This window comes from Notamacropus eugenii, chromosome 6, assembly GCF_028372415.1.
Source record: "Notamacropus eugenii isolate mMacEug1 chromosome 6, mMacEug1.pri_v2, whole genome shotgun sequence".
NCBI classification, from domain to species: Eukaryota; Metazoa; Chordata; class Mammalia; order Diprotodontia; family Macropodidae; genus Notamacropus; species Notamacropus eugenii.
The window spans coordinates 135,971,415-135,988,162 of record NC_092877.1 but is presented as its reverse complement, the minus strand read 5'-3'; the positions used below and the strand labels follow the sequence as shown (position 1 = coordinate 135,988,162).

At 37.9% G+C, this 16,748-nt stretch overlaps 1 protein-coding gene across 6 annotated transcripts in view; it reads left to right on the top strand.

The window, feature by feature from the left end:
* Nucleotides 1-16,748, top strand: part of LOC140511854 (uncharacterized) — a 77,730-nt gene that overhangs the window by 23,412 nt on the left and 37,570 nt on the right. For 4 of the 6 annotated variants that reach the window (XM_072621077.1, XM_072621074.1, XM_072621078.1 and 1 more), the window contains exons 1-7: nucleotides 11-99; nucleotides 3,094-3,209; nucleotides 11,679-11,807; nucleotides 13,609-13,827; nucleotides 14,856-14,946; nucleotides 15,604-15,680; nucleotides 15,798-15,908. In XM_072621077.1, the coding sequence (XP_072477178.1) occupies nucleotides 3,183-3,209; nucleotides 11,679-11,807; nucleotides 13,609-13,827; nucleotides 14,856-14,946; nucleotides 15,604-15,680; nucleotides 15,798-15,908 (654 nt within the window). In that variant the 5' untranslated portion in view covers nucleotides 11-99; nucleotides 3,094-3,182. Of the gene's footprint in view, nucleotides 1-5; nucleotides 100-3,093; nucleotides 3,210-11,678; nucleotides 11,808-13,608; nucleotides 13,828-14,855; nucleotides 14,947-15,603; nucleotides 15,681-15,797; nucleotides 15,909-16,748 lie in introns of those variants that run through there. The other 2 variants (XM_072621075.1, XM_072621076.1) reach the window with 2 other exon arrangements.

Here is a 16,748-nt window from a genome sequence, read left to right as displayed (position 1 = left end):
TAGTGATTTAGCACAATTTTCCTGCTCAGATCTTCTTTGCAGACTTGAACACTGGGTGTTGACTCAAGTTACATTTTGTGAATATTTTTGGAAATGACTGTGAGTAAAATATGACTTCTTTAAGGAAATTAAACATTTATAGGACAAATGCTTCTGTTGAGAAATTAATACAGAATTAGTTTGCTTTAACTTTATTGTTTCACATTTCAGTTTTAATTGACTAACACTTTTTAAAGAATTCTTTAGAAGAAAAATTTTATCCTTTTTTTATAAATTTGTCTTTGTAATTAACCTGTATTAATGTCTTAATGGTTATCATTTTAAATGTACAATAGCTTTATGCACTGCCATAATTAAATTACTTTGAAATTTAATTGTGATGGAAAGACTGCATTCTAATATCTCCTACAACTATATATTTATGTATATACTATAAAAATATATACATATATTTATGTAAATTATCAAGGTTACAATTTAGCTAAAATATGCCTTTGATGAGTAACAAAATTAATCTGATTTTGACTCCTGCATTTAAGAAAAAAGGATGCTATTTTTTGCCTTTTTAAAAAATATGTGTAACAGGTAACAGCTGCCAAATAGCACCCCGTACTGTGATCAGTGCTAGCAGAGAAGTCCCCTGAGATCTGACCAGTGCTGCCACCACCAGCACAGCCCCAGACTGGTGCTGCTTCGTCCGTGTCATGGTCCTAGCCAGGCCTCACCCCAGTATCTACAGACCTTTCTATCTTCCTAAATTTTCCTGGGCTGGAAAAATGACTCACTATGATTCCTTGTTGGTTTTCCCATTCAGAATTTGGTTTAATGATCTTAATTAAGTTGTTATAGAGGGATGTTTTAAAAGAGCTTGGCAAAAAATCCTGACTTCACTCTACTCTTAAGGAACTTACAGTCTAATGAGGGAAAACAAAAAAAAAATAATAATTATATGAGTATATACAAAATAGAGACAATAATTACAAATAAATACAAGGTAGTTAGGGAGAGAGTCATTGGAGGCCTCAGGAGAGGCTTCATAGAAAGCGGTGCTTGAGCTGTTTCTTGAAGGAAGAGAGAATTCAGTGAAGGGGACTTGGGGAGGTGGGGCAAGACTATGAACAAATAGTTTCCTTTTTCTGATTCTTTCCTTTTTCCTCTCCCCTTCACCTTTCTCCTCCTTCTCTTCTTACCTAGGCTAGCAGTTACTCACAGGCGCAGTCCCATTACTAATCAGCATGGACAGTTTGATCTCCTGTCTTCCCAGCGTGAGCCAGTTCACCCATCCTAAAGCAGGCAGCCTGCTCTCCTTGCTAATACTGCTGCAGGGCTCACCGTCATTGAGACAGGTTCAGTGCAAACATCTGATCTGCTTAATCCCCTGCAGCTTAGAACTCCCCATTTCAATAGGTTCACCAACCTCGGTCTCCCCAAAAGTAGGAATTACACACCTGCACTGGTAACACTGGCATCACTAGTACCACACACCAATAACAAATAGTTTTCATTAAATAGTATAAACCATGATCTGGAAAAATGTTGCAAACTGGTAATAATAAAAGAAAGACAAATCAAAATAAACAAGTTTCATTTTACAACCATTAAATTGGCAAAGATGAGAAAAGACAGCAGTAAGTCCTAAACGCTGATGGGTACATTAGTGAGTTGTGGTGGAACTATGAATTGATTTAACCATTCTGGAAAACAATTAGGGATTATATGAAAAAAGTGAGTAGATTGTTAATACGCTTTGTCTCAGCATTACCACGACTGAACATATGTCTCAAGAAAGTAAGACACACAAGATACAATATATACCAAAGATTCACAACAGAGCTTTTTATGGTAGCAAGGAACTATGAACTAAGTGCTTAATGACTGGGGAATTACTGAGCAAATTATGGTACATAAATATAATTTAAAAAAAGATAAATATGAGGAATTCAGAGAAAGATGGAAAGACTTGTATGAATTGATTCAGAGTAAAATAAGCAGAACCAGAAAAATGGCATACAAATACATAAACAGTACACAAAATAACTACATGAAAACACTAAAATAAAGCCAAATGCTAGGTAATGCTACCAAATGCTAGGTAATGACTCGTCTTGGCCAGAAAAAGTAGATAAAGAAATTCACCTCCCTCAATTCACTGTACAAATGGTAGGAGTGTAGAATTTTTTATAGGCTGACATGGTTTTGTTTAAGAGCTGCTATCTTTTAAAAAAATTATTACAAGGGAAAGATCACTGGGTGTGAGGGATGGGAGGGAAACTAACTCTGGGAATAACATTGATGTTCAAATAAAGGGCATGGGGAATGGGGAAAAAGCAAATATGAAAAATGCAGAGCATCTTGGGATCCTGTACAGATTGATACTAAAGAGCAGAAGCAGCTCCAAGAAAACAGTATCTATAGTGACCTCAATAATATTTTTTAAAATCATAATTCATATTAATCTGTTAACCAACCAATTCTGAGGACTAATGAAACTTGTATTTCCCTCTTCTCAACAGAGAAGTGACAGAGGCTATGGATGCAGAATGTTGCACATGCTGCCAAACATAACAAACTGACATCAATTATGTTTATTGTTTCTGTTATGAGGGAGGGTTCTGTGGGCAGAGAAAGGGAACAGGGTTATTGGAAATATCAGTGATGTAAAATATATAAAACATAAAAAAGTTTAGGTGAATTTAGTTTATGCAGATGTGAGCTAGCACATCTTTCTTAATGTTAATTTTTGTTTGGCACACCTAGAATTCAGAAGGTAAGATTTTATAAATATAGTCCTAAAACATTCAAGATTTGAGCCTCATATCAAGAACAGATTGATTGCTTTGAAGACATTTTAAGTTGGGTAAATTCAAGAAGTATCTTTTAAAATTCTATATATTCTAGTGGATAGGCAGAATAATTCAGTGAGCTAAGATGAGAACTTCTGGATATTTCTGACTCTAACTCTGTCAATTACTGCAATTATTATCATTGTATAAAACAGGGGAAATGCATATTGGCTTTTATATAATACAGCAGAATTTCCACATACTTGAAAAGGAAAGTAGTAATAATAAATCTTTCATTATTTTTTTCCAGTTAATTTTTGCTTAGAAGGATGGGAAAATTACTTGGACTTACACTTAACATCTGAAGTGTACATTATAATAACATCCACACTTAATATAATGGAAACAATTATCCTTAAATCACAGGTAATTATCTCACAATGTCTTTTACATTAAATCCACTTTAACATTAAAGGCAGTAGATGTAACATCAATGCCAAGTGCCATTAGACAGAATCATACATACTTAATCAGTAATCAGCATAATTTAACTCATAGTCCAGAGTGTTAGAGATTAAAGTCTTAAAACATGAGATTTATTCCATTCCCTCAGGGACCTTAAAATCTCACTTTGGAGACAGGAAATACATCCAGTAGTACTTGTGCAGTATGTGACTATTATCACTGCAAGAAATCTCTTCTCCCAGATTTTTCCCTACCCTACCACTTTCAAAGTCCAGTAGAAAGAATAAACAATTCCCAAAGTATAAAGGTTGAAAGCCTATTTCTACAGATCTATCTTCCCCTGAGGGGGAGAGATCTCTCCAATTGGAGTCCATCTCCTACCTCCCACCTCCCACTCAGCCAGTCACCACAGTTAAGATTAAAGAGCAACCCTAGTCACTAGGGAAGTCAGGCATCAACTGTGACATCCAAGCAAGGGTTAAGTGCCTCAGCAAGGAACCTGTGTCCAGGCCCATGGGAAGTGCCCCAGTCAAGCAAATCAGGGGTTCTCCTGATCACCTCTGTCTGCAACACTAGGTTGGTAGTCATGACTAAGGACTGACATTGAGGTTCTTACAGGTTCTCCTTTCTCACAGTGGTAGTGCTTCTAACATTTGCATAGCTTGACCACCTAAAAGGGATCTGGGCCTGGCATCCAGGCTCTTGAATGTGGATTGGTTCTGAAACATTGGGCAGGGACTATTTTGAAAAAGACAAGAAGTCACGATTTGCCCCAAGAAGAAATATAAGAAAACATACGTAGGGTTGGGCAGGGTGGTTGAGTGGGGGGAGAGTTAGCATGGATAATGGGGAAAATGTAGGTGATGTAGGTAGAAAATATATCAATTAAAACTCTGTTTTCAAAGCAAAAAAAGTGAGTGGTTCCCAGTTTTCACTAAAGGAAAAAAAAAAATCTATCCAAGAAGGCCAAAAAACATAAAACCCACTGTGAGTTGGAGAGTAGTGAAGGATCACCATTGAAACATGGCAATAAGGAATTTGCATCCAGCCCATATTCTTCCTCTTATAATGAAGAAAATGAATCTGTTCTATCAACATTGACCTTCTTGCAATGCCTCACACATGATATGTCCATCTCCTATCCTATTTCTTTAGTTGGCTGTCCCTAACCTGAGTGCTTTCCCTCCTGACCTCTGCCTCTTAGTTTCTCTGGCTTCCTTCAAGACTCAGCTCAAATCTCTTCTGCAGGTGGCTTGTCCCAGTCCCTTCACTTGCAAGTAGTGCCTCTCTCTGCAATTGCTTTTTCTATATGCTGTATGTACCTGTTCATTTGCATGTTACCTTCCCCCACAGAATGTGAGCTCCTTCAGGTCAGGGAATGTGTTTTTGCCTTTCTTTTAGTATATTGTCTGGCATATAATAAGTACTTAATAAATGTGCATTGACTTGATTTGCTATATTCTGGAATAGGCCTTTCCTGATTTCCCCCTATTATTAGCAGTTACCTCCAAATTACTTTGTATTTATTTTCTATCTGTAACATGGTTGAGCACTGTCCTCCAACCTTCCCCAGGCTCCGTCTCTTTCTGGGTTGAGGCTGTTTTTCTCACCTCACTGTATCTACTTTGGCAGATCAAGGGGGTTACTCAGAGGAGTTGCCATAAGGACTCAACATTTAGGGTCTTCAGCATAAGTCTAACTGGAAGAGTATACGCCTACACTTAACACTGTAGTTAACACTGTTACTTCTAAGATCTCACAGTTGTGTTTCTGATTTACGTAAGGCAAACACAATATCACCATTGACTTTTCTTTTTTAGGCAATTGGCGTTAAGTGACTTGCCCAGGGTCACATTGATAGTAAGTGTCTAAGGTCAAAATATGAACTCCAGTCCTCATAACTCCAGGGCTAGTGCTCTATCCACAGCGCCATCTAGCTGCCCCCTTCACTGACTTTTTTAAATTATTTTTTTCTTTTTTATCTTTTCCCCACTCTCCCCAAGAATTCCTTTTTAACAAAGATTACTAATAAAAAAATTTTCCACATTGGCCTCATCTAAAAATATGTCTTATGAATGTTAGTCTATAATCTCTTAACAACATTCTTTTGTTTTTTAAATTCTTGGTCTTTACTTTTTAATATCATCAGTTTTCCTCAATCTCTTTTCTCCTCCCAGAAATTCTTCACATATAACAAATAGCATATTTTTAGTAGTTGTATTTATTTATTTTTAGATTTTGACATTCATTTCCACAAAATTTTGAGTTCCAATTTTTCTCCCCATCTCTCTCCTCCCCTCACCCCATAACACCTTGCATTCTGATTACTCCTTCTCTCAGTGAGCCCTCCCTTCTATCACACCCCACCCTTCCCTTATCCTCATCTTCTCTCTTGTAGGGCAAGATAGATTTCTATACCCCATTACCTGTATTTCTTATTTCCCAGTTACATGCAATAATAATTCTCAATATTCATTTCTAATACTTTGAATTCCAACTTCTCTCCCTCCCTCCCTCCCCACCTATCCCCACTGAGAAGGCATGGAATTCAATACAGGCTGTATATATGTCATTTTGCAAAAGACTTCCACAACAGTCATGTTGTGTAAGACTAACTATATTGCCCTCTGTCCTACCCTGTCCCCCTTTTTTTCCTATTCTCTCATTTGACCTTGTCCCTTCCCCAGAGTGTTTACTTCTAGTTACTCCATTCTCCCATTTGCTGTCCCTTCTATCATCCCCTTCACCCCACTTGTCCCCTTCTCCCATACTTTCCTGTAGTGTAAGATAGGTTTTCATACCAAACTGAGTGAGCATGTTATTCCCTCCATAAGCCAAATGTGAAGAGAGTAAGCTTCACTTTTCCCCTCTTACCTCTTCCCTTTTCTCCTCCATTGGACAAGATTTTTCTTGTCTCTTTTACGAGTGATAATATGCCCCATTCCATTTTTCCCTTTCTCTTCCCAATATATTCCTCTCTAACCCTTTAATTTTATTTTTTTACAGATATCATCCCTTCTGATTCAACTCAACCTACATTCTGTGTCCATATGTGTGTGTATGTGTGTGTGTGTGCATGTGTGTGTGTGAGTGTGTATAATCCCTCCACCTACCCAAATACTGAGAAAAGTCTCAAGAGTTAGAAATCTTATCTTTCCATGTAGGAATGTAAACAGTTCAGTTTTAGAAAGTCCCTTATGATTTCTCTTTCCTATTTACCTTTTCATGCTTCTCTTGATTCTTATGTTTGAAACTCAAATTTTCTACTCAGCTCTGGTCTTTTCATCAAGAATGCTTGAAAGTCCTCTATATCATTAAATAACCATTTTTCCCCCTGGAGTATTATATTCAGTTTTGCTGGGTAGGTGATTCTTGGTTTTAATCCCAGTTCCTTTGACTTCTGGAATACCATATTCCAAACCCACTTATCCTGTATTATCCTGATTGTATTTCCACAATACTCAAATTGTTTCTTTCTAGCTGCTTGCAATATTTTCTCCTTGACCTGGGAACTCTGAAATTTGGCCACAATATTCCCAGGAGTTTCTCTTTTGGGGTCTCTTTCAGCAGGTGATCAGTGGATTCTTTCAATATTTATTTTGCCCCCTGGTTCTAGAATATCAGGGCAGTTTTCATTGATAATTTCATGAAAGATAAAGTCTAGGCTCTTTTTTTTTTATCATGGCTTTCAGGTAGTCCCATAATTTTTAAATTGTCTCTTCTGGATCTATTTTCCAGGTCAGTTGTTTTTCCAGTGAGATGTTTCACATTATCTTCTATTTTTTTCAAACTTTTGGTTTTGTTTTCTAACTTCTTGGTTTATCTCATAGTCATTAGCTTCACTGAACTGGATTCTCTCTTTTAAAGAACTATTTTCTTCAGTGAGCTTTTGAACCTCCTTTTCCATTTGGCTAATTCTGCTTTTTAAAGTCTTCTCATCACTGGCTTTTTGGACCTCCTTTCCCAACTGAGTTAACCTATTTTTAAAGGTATGATTTTCCTCAGCATTTTTTGGGGGCTCCTTTAGCAGGCTGCTGATTTGCTTTTCAAGCTCTTCCATGGCCTGAGTCCACTGCATATTCATTTTGGAGGTTCTGGAGGCAGAAGCCTTGACTTCCTCTGACAGTATGTATTGTTCTTCCTTATTCGAAAGGATGGAAGGGGACACCTGTTCACCAAGAAAGTAACCTTCTATGGTCTTATTTATTTTCCCCTTTTTTTGGGCATTTTCCCAACCAGTTATTTGATTTCTGAATCCTTTGTCAAGAGGAGGGTCCCTAGTACTCCTCCTCCCCCCAACATCATGCTCAGGGCTGAGGTTTAGATCAGCTGCTCAATTCCCCCAGGGGCTTTAGGCCAAGTGCTTCACAAATGGATGTGCCCTGCTGCTGCCACACTGCTACTGCTGCTGTCGCTTGTGGCCAGTGCTGGGGGGGACCCTGGTCCCCTCTTGCCCAGTTGGGAAAGCCCTCTTACTGTCCTTTGAAGCTTTCTTTGGTGTTTGTGGGTTGAGGCATCTGAGACCCTCTGCTGCTGGTAGGAATTCTGCCCTGGAGGCCTATTCTGGTCCTGTTCCTCCCGGTGCCACATGGCCAGGGCTGGGCTCCACTCCGCTCAGCGTCCCATGGGCTAGATCTTTCCTGTTGGCCTTCTAGGTTACTTTTGGCTAGAAATATCTTTCACTCTGTCGTTCTGTGGCTTCTGCTGCTCTAGAATTTGTTGACAGTCATTTTTTACAGGTATTTTATGGGCTGTGGGGGAAGAGCTAGCATATGTGCATCTTTCTACTCTGCCATCTTGGCTCTGCCCCCAACAAATAGCATTTTTAAGGACAAAGAAAGTAGAGGAAAAATCAGCACAACTAATCGATTTTTTTTTAAGTCTGTAAATATGTGCAATGTGCAACACTTGTGGACCTCCTACCTCTGCAAAGGGGTGGAGTGGGTCTTCTCCCATCTCTTCTTTGAACCATGCTTATTCTTTATAATTTTGCAACATTTGCTTTTTATTTTTTCTTTGATGGTTGTTAACATTTGCATGAAGCATTTATAAAACAATATAGCAAAACAAGAATAATCATAACATTTAGCTACTATGAGACAAAAGCAGGAATAATTGTAACAACATTTACTGAGTAGAAGGTAAAAGCAGGAATAATCAAAACATAACAGCTCATAAATCTCAGCCACATTCTCTCACCAATGTGAATCGCATGGGATGAAGAGTCAGAGACTGGGCACACACAAACACCTAGTGAGAAGGCATCTAAGGACAGAGACCCATGTGCCTAGGGCAGCTCACAGCTTTGGACTACAGACCCTCATGTCCTTGGTTTCTTTGGGGAATAGTCTACACCACAAATCACCTGCTGGGCAAAACCACAGCTGGCCACCTACTCATATTCTAGTTTTCACAGATCTCTTGCTGCTCTTTATTTAATAATCAATGCACAATATAGTTTTCCCCAAGTAGAACATGACCTCCTTGAGGTCAGGGACTGTGTTCTTTCTGTGTCCTTAGAATTTAACACAGTGCTTGGTAGACAATAGGCACTTCCTAAATGCTTATTGAATTGAATTGAGATTTCTTAAGTGCCAAATGAGTAATATGAACAAGAGTGTTAGAGGGGATGGGGAGAGGACTAGGTTGAGATGTCATCACAAAGCCTTTGTAGAGGACATAGGGACTCAATGTTCAGGGTTACAGGAGATTGTGGAGATCAGGCTGGATTTCAGCTGCCCCCTCACCCCCACTACAAATGTTCAAGCACAGGGGACAACCACTCACAGGGTATATTTTAGAAGAGATTCTTGTTCACTCAGGAGCTGGATTAGGCAGCCTATGAGGTCCCTTCCAATTCTGAGATTCTATGAATCTTCTAAAATCTAATCCAGGCACATTTGTAGTCTTACTTCAGAGATTGTGGCATTAAAAGAACTTTGTTTCTTTGACCAATTGACTTGACTGTCTAGAGGAGTGACTTGTTTCTTGAATACTTAGTTCATATGTTTTTTCTCTAAACAGAAATGTCCATGTCCTTCAGGCTGTAAAATTAGGTTGCTTTTGTTTTCCATATTCTCAAAGTGTTATGTTCAAGAGGTTTAGTAGGCTCTTTAGCATAATACCTGACATGGAGCTTAGTAAATACTTGTTGACATTATATTCTGTGGTTTAACCTCAAGATGTAAAACAGTATCAAATGGCAGTGTTGTCTAGCTGAATTTTTAGGGCCTAACCTCACCTCCATATTTTCTTTTTATATTCTTTTGCCATCTCTACTTAATTTGTACCAATATGATCATCAGTGAGGCAAGGTAGTGCAATGGAGAGAGTATTAGCCCTAGAGTAGGGAAAATCTGGGCTCAATTTCTGTCTCAGAAGTTCTGTCTCTGCTAAGTGCAAGATACTTAACTCTCAATTGCCTTCAGGCAACAACTCTGTAAAACTAGCCATGAACTTGGTTTTTTCCAAAAGTAGTTTTGATTCCAGAATTGGTTTCATTTTTTAACCCTCTGTATGTTATTTTCTGCATTCAAAAATGTATTCTGAGAAGGGGTCCAAAGGCTTTACCAAACTTTCAAAGGGTTCCATCACACACACACACACACACACACACACACACACACACACACACACACACAGAAAGGTTAAAAACCCCTTTAGTTTTAGAGTCTTAGAGAATATACAAATAATCATTGGTAAAAGAAGTTCCTCAAGCAGCCAGAAAGAAACAATTCAAGTATTGTGGAAATACAATCAGGCTAACACAAGATTTAGCAGTTTCCACATTAAGCAATTGGAGGGCTTGGGATATGATATTCCAGAGGTCAGAGGAGCTAGGACTAAAACCAAAAATTACCTACCCAGCAAAACTGAGTGTAATCCACAAAGGGAAAAAATTGATATTTAATGAGGTAGAGAAGTTTAATGCATTCTTGAGAAGCCAGAGCTGAATAGAAAATTTTACTTTCTAATACAAGACTCAAGAGAAGCATGAAAAGGTAAACAGGAAAGAGAAATCATAAAGGACTTACTGAAGTTGAACTGTTTACATTCCTACATGGAAAGATGATATTTGTGACTCATGAGACCTTTCAGTATTAGGGTAGCTGGAGGGAATATATAGAGACAGAGGGCACAGGGTGAATTGAATATGAAGGGATGATATCTAAAAAATAAAATTTAGGGGTGTGAGAGAGGAATGTACTGGGAAAAGGAGAAGGGGAGAGGTAGAATTGGGTAAATTATCTCACATAAAAGAGGCAAGAAAAAGCTTTTACAATGGAGGGATGAGGCGGAGGTGAGAGGGAAAGAATGAACCTTACTCTCATCAGATTTGTCTTTAGGAGGGAATAACACACACTCAATTGGGTATGGAAACCTATCTTACCCTACAGGAACGTAGGGGGGAAGGGGATAAGAGAGGGGGTGGATAAAAGAAGGGAAGGCAGATTGAGGGAGGGGGTAATCAGAAACAAACACTTTTAAGGAGGGACAGAGTGAAAGGAGAGAGTAGAATAAATGACAGTGGAGGTGGGATAGGATAGAGGGAAATGTAGTTAAGTCTTTCACAGCATGACTATTATGGAAGTGTTTTGCATGACTACACATATGTAACCTCTATAGAACTGTTTGCCCTCTCAATGAGGGTGGATGGGGAAGGAGGAAGGGAGAGAATTTGGAACTCTAAAGTTTGTTAAAATGAATATTAAAAATTGCTTTTACTTGCAATTGAGAAATAAGATACACAGGCAATGGGGTATAGAAATCCAGCTTACCCTGATAAAGGTGGGCAGATTGGGGGAAGGGGTATTTAGAATGCATGTCATTATGGGGTAGGAAAAGGGGGAAAGATGGGCAGAAAATTTGGAACTCAAAATCTTGTGGACGTGAATGTTGAAAACTAAAATAAATCAATTGGGGGAGGGGGGAAGAATTAGGAAAACAAACAAACAATTACAAGTTCCTCATGGGAAGCTCACTTCCCTGATGAAATTATGGATTTGGTCCAGAAATGTGCAGGGTACAGGAGACGTGTATACATTTTTAAAATTAAAGAATTTTTTTCCTAATAGTGTTTGTGCCCACATTCCACCAGTTTATAATCATCAAGTATTTGGTGAACATTCCAAATTACATGTAAGGCATTACATGTGATTTAAAGCAAAATGTATAGTCTCTGTCCATGAAATTACTTCTGAACATTGTAGAACAACATAGATGACACAAATAAGAAATGTGATGGGACACATGACCTTTTTTAAAAAATTAAAATTTAGCGTGTTCTGCTTTGGGGGAGACTAAGGAAAGATTTGGAATCTGACTTTGACTTGCTTATGGAGTATTTCTACTACTGCTGTAATTCACTTTTTGTTCTGGATTTGTCTCTTTAATTGGACCTGTGGAACTGACCGATGTTCTGTGTTTCAGATGGTGGCAGCTGTGGACTTGGCACTCCCACCTCCTGGTTTGGAACATGAATATAACACCATCCTAACCCAAGATGCTGTTCGGTTTCTAGCTGAATTGGTCTCAACTTTTGATCTGGATGTGGATAAGGTTGTTTGGCACCAATTTAAATTTGCTTTGATTGACTGTGATTTGAAAATACAGATGGTAGAGCCTGAACAACAGCAGTGTTCTGGTTCTCTTGGCAGTAGGAATGAGCTGTGTTTTAGGGATAAGGTTGGCAGCAGCTGTACATTCCATGAAGCAGGAACCAGCTCCACAGCCCCACAGCCAAGAAATGACTCAGGAGTGTAGGGAAGTGTTGTGTTTCTTGTACGTGGATTTTAAAAAAGCATTTGTTTCATTAGAGCAGAATATGGCCCTGAAAGCTTTCTTCTGAGAAGAGGTCTCTTACATGTACATCAGAATTATACAAAACTTCAAGGTAAATGTGGCAATTGGGATAAAAGTTCAACAGTTCACTGGGTACTTACATCACGTGAGATGTTAAACAGGCAGATGTTTGCCAATGCCATTATCTTATGTGAAGTCCAAAGAACAGCTGAGTTTCTGTTGACAGAGAAGTTATTCAAATGCTCCTCTTTCTAGATGACACTTTGATAATTGCATTAACCCCCAAAACATTACAATGCTGCTTTCATGAAATATCCAGCAAGGTAAAAGATTTTCGTGTAATTGTCTATTCTGGAAAAAGTAAAGTACATGAAAAATGTATATTGCCCAGACGATGCTACGGACAGAATGCACTCATGAGATTGGTCTGTTGACAGGCACATGTTGTACAGGTGCTAACAAGGGCCCAGTGAAGTAGGCTCAGGATTGGAGGGGACTGGGCCATATTTCATTTTGGAAATTAGTGTCTTTAGTGATCCCACTTTAAATTTCAGTTTTTATGAGACACTTATGAGCAGTTTCAAAAAGAGGGACCTACTACTTTGTGGAAATCTTGGTCTGTCCATTTTATAAAAATCTCTGATAAGTAATTTAATTTGAAGATTAAAATATATTAATGTTGTCCTTTGAACCTCAGCTTCTTCATCTGTAAAACAAGGAAGCTGGACTAGATAACTTACCTTCCAGCTCTGAATCTATGACTTGATCACCTTTTGTTTTTTATTTTTTAATTTTATTTTTTTCAGTTAACGAAGTTTTTTGTTGTTTAGGCATTTGAATCAAAACTTCCCAGGTTTTAGAAAAATGGTTCATAGAAATAAATTTTATTTTTTCCACTTTCAAAGTAGTTTCCACAAGTTTAGATTTAATATAGAAAAAGGGAATATTTTAAGTTTTTGTATTCTTAATTAAAAGTTGACACTTTTTTCAAATAAATTTAATAAACATTTTAATATCAAAGTGGCAAGTCATTTTTTCAAAACTATTTCCCTTCGTGGGAAGAAAGGAAAGTTTATTTCATTTCCTTTTCTGCAATATCAGCAAAACTGACAACTAGAAACACTCAAAAATAATACTAATGCAGTCATTTGAAAACTTTTTTTAGCATGTCACAATTCCTTCCAAATAATTTTTTGAAGTTCAAAGTCTTCCTCTTGGAGAGAAAACAGAGCCAATTTCTTCCCCCCAAAAATGGAATAAAAATTCTTTCATTGCTTTCAAAATAAGGCCAAAGCATAGGGGGTGGGGAAAGACAGGGAGAAGAAAGATGGAAGAACACACCAAAATGGAATTTTCAGGATAAAACCTACAAGCTTGAGAATCATCAATCACCTGAAACTTAAGCAGATTGGTTAGAACTTTGACCTGGGATGAGGCTTTAAAGAGTGAATATTTTTCTCTCTCTCTACTCTCTAGGTTTTAAAAAACCAAATACTAGCATAACTAATGCTGTTTAAATGTATTTCTAAATTCCTAAAAAGATATTTATGTTGGACAGATCCTGCAACAGCGAATTGCTCGAAAAGTTCAGTTGGATCTAACCAATGGCCTCCCAGATTTCTCCCCACATACTTCCCACATTCGAAAGGACAAAACCTGGAAAGTATTGCCGGTTCCTAGAAGACTGCAAAACCGACAGGTGGACATTGGTGACACAGCACCTTACCAAACTGAGCGATTCCTTAGTGCCTTAGGATCCACCGCTCAGGGCATTCAGGTACAGTGGTATTATGTGGGGGCCTCCAGTCCATTGTAGCACAGCATCATATATGTAGATAGAATTCAAGTTTATGTTACCTATCATGTATTACCACAGTTATACATGAAGCTGGAAATTGCTGATGGGAATGATGATGATGTGCTACTAATGGTTGAGTATGTGGGTTTTTTTTTTTTTTATCATTATTTGAATAAATTAAAAATACCTGGTCTGGAGTGGTTTTACTTTTCACTGCTAACTTTGTTTCCTAGAAGTATGTAAAGTATGTAACATTCTCATTGTTGATTTTTTTTTTAAACTAAAGGTAGGTCTTTTCTACAGCTGTGGATCTGTTACGTTTTATACTCAAACCCTCACTATTGGTACACTGAAATTTTTCAGCCTGTTGCAGGATTACCCTATCGAAAGCAGTCAATTTTTTTACTCTTTAAAATGATGTGGTCCTCCGAATAAACTGATTCACCAGGAAGGGAGTGCCAGTGATGATGCCACATGTCATGTCAGTTCTGTATCCCATGAGAAATTAGTGAATTGGCATAAATCCATGTCTTATGAGTTGGTTAGAATGAATCAGTTTTCCATGTTCTCATTACTTCTGGGTGAACTGATACACTCCAGGTCTTGAATCCTGCCAGGTTGATGGGGTCTCTGAATCGGTGATGACCCCACCAAAGTATAGCCATATCTCAAGGCCAAAACTGAGTCAGCAAGCATACTCACAATGACAATAATTAATAACAAACAATTATATAGTGCTTCCTAGACGCCAGGCACTGTGCTAAGTGCTTTACAATTTTTGCTTCCTCTGATCCTTATAACAATTCTGAGAAATAGGCCCAATAGTAGTTAAGGAAACTGAAACAAAAAGAGGTTGACATTCCCAGGGTCCCACAGCTAGTAAGTATCTGAGGTTGGATTTGAACTCTAGTCTTTCTCATCCCCAGCTCAAAATTCTATCCATAGCATCACCTGGCTACCTTCTATAAAACATAAGAAAATAATATTTTGTTTATTTCTACCATCAGGTTGATTTTGATGATGGCAATTGTCCAACTTTCTTTAATCAAATTAAGGGTATCTATAATATCTTCCAAGCTGTTCATCATAAATTTCCAGGTGAGATTAAATTCAGTAATTACTTTTTGAACACATACTCTGTGCCAATCACTGATTGATTGTGGGGAAGGCAAAAAAAACCTCAGAGTACATGGTTTTTGTCCCTAAAGGGCTTCTGATCAAGGTAGAGATCAGATTTATGTATTTGAAAAGTTAAATGATTCAAGAGTTAAGTTTTAACCAAAGAGCTGGCATAAGCACTATCTGATTGAATGCCACATGCATGGTACAAGGACTAAGTGCAATTTACAGACTTGAAAAATCACTACTGTAGGTTGTTGGAATGGTCAAGAGAATCTCCAATGAAGTGGGCTGAGCCATGAATTTTATAGAAATAGGATTTGATTAGGGAGGGTAGAGATGGGGCAGACACTTCACACAAGGGGAATGAAGTGAATTAAAGAGTGGCAATAGAAACAATCGCAGGTATAGGAGGTCAGGAAGTAGAGCTAGACTAGCTAAAACTTATCTGGTACTAGGAAAGAAGGTCAGGAGAATAGGCAGGTTAAATTACATGAGGCCTTCAGTGCCAGACTAAAGCATTAAAATTGGCAGTGTTTTCAAGATTTCTGGCTCTGTATTACATGCTTTACATAGTTCAGGATATATCTGTGAAAGTTTATCTTACTTTGGATTACTTTCTTTTTATCATTTTAGGTATCCCACCCATATCCCAAGCACCTGTCCTAATGCTTAGACCAAGAGCCTGGAACATGGTGGAACACAATATGATGGTAGTCATACTTTTGCTGTACAAATGTAGTTATATGTCTTGTTTAAGGCAAATAAGGCATTTTTATTCAATTGAAGTACCTTTGAAATTTTGGACCTATTCTCACATTTTTTTGTAGGTGAACGGAAAACAAGTTCCAGGACCCCTCTTTGATTATGGTCTGCTGATGTTCCACGTGGGGAAGACCTTGTATGACAATGAAAGTGGCCCCTTCTTTTATCTTTCAAAGGTAATCTTTACAATATAAATGGCCCCTCTTAAACACTCAATAAAAGTAACCTAGAAATTCCTCCAGAACAATATTAATGCAGTCTCTTAAGTTAGAGTTTAGTATGGGCATAGTTCACTCCAGAAAGTTCATCTACCACCACTGAAATATCCGTACTCTTGATTTGTGTCCACAAGTCCGGTTAAAAGATCACTCTAGTAGGAAAAATGGCCCTCCCATGTGGCTTCCCTGCAACATTTCTAAGTTGACATCCCAAGAGCAAAAAATCTCTCTAGATACACCTCAAAATCTGAAGAGCATTTTTTCCTAAAACTTTCATGGACCTGGGAAATAAGTTGTACAGACAGTGGGGTATAGAAATCTATTTTGTCCTATAGAAAAATAAAGGGGAGGGAATAGAAGAAGGGGAGAGGTGGTAGAAGGGAGAATAGACTGGAAGAAGGAGTGGATGGAGTGCATGCTATCCTGGAATGGGGTGTGGGGAGAGATGGGGAAAAAATGTGGAATTCAAATGCTTGTGGAAGTGAATGTTGAAAACTGAAAAAAATAAATTTTATATATACATATATATATATACACATATTTAAAATAGTCAAATGGGCCAAATGAAAAAGGAGGTACAAAATCTACCTGAAGAAAACATTTGTTAAAAATTATAATTGGGCAAGTGGAAGCTAATGACTCTATGGGACATCAGGAATCAGTCAAACAAAATCAAAAGAATGAAAAAATAGAAGAAACTGTAAAATACCTCACTGGAAAAACAACTGACCTGGAAAATAGAACCAGGAGAGATCATCTAAAAATTATTGGTCTACCTGAAAGCCATGATGAAGAAAG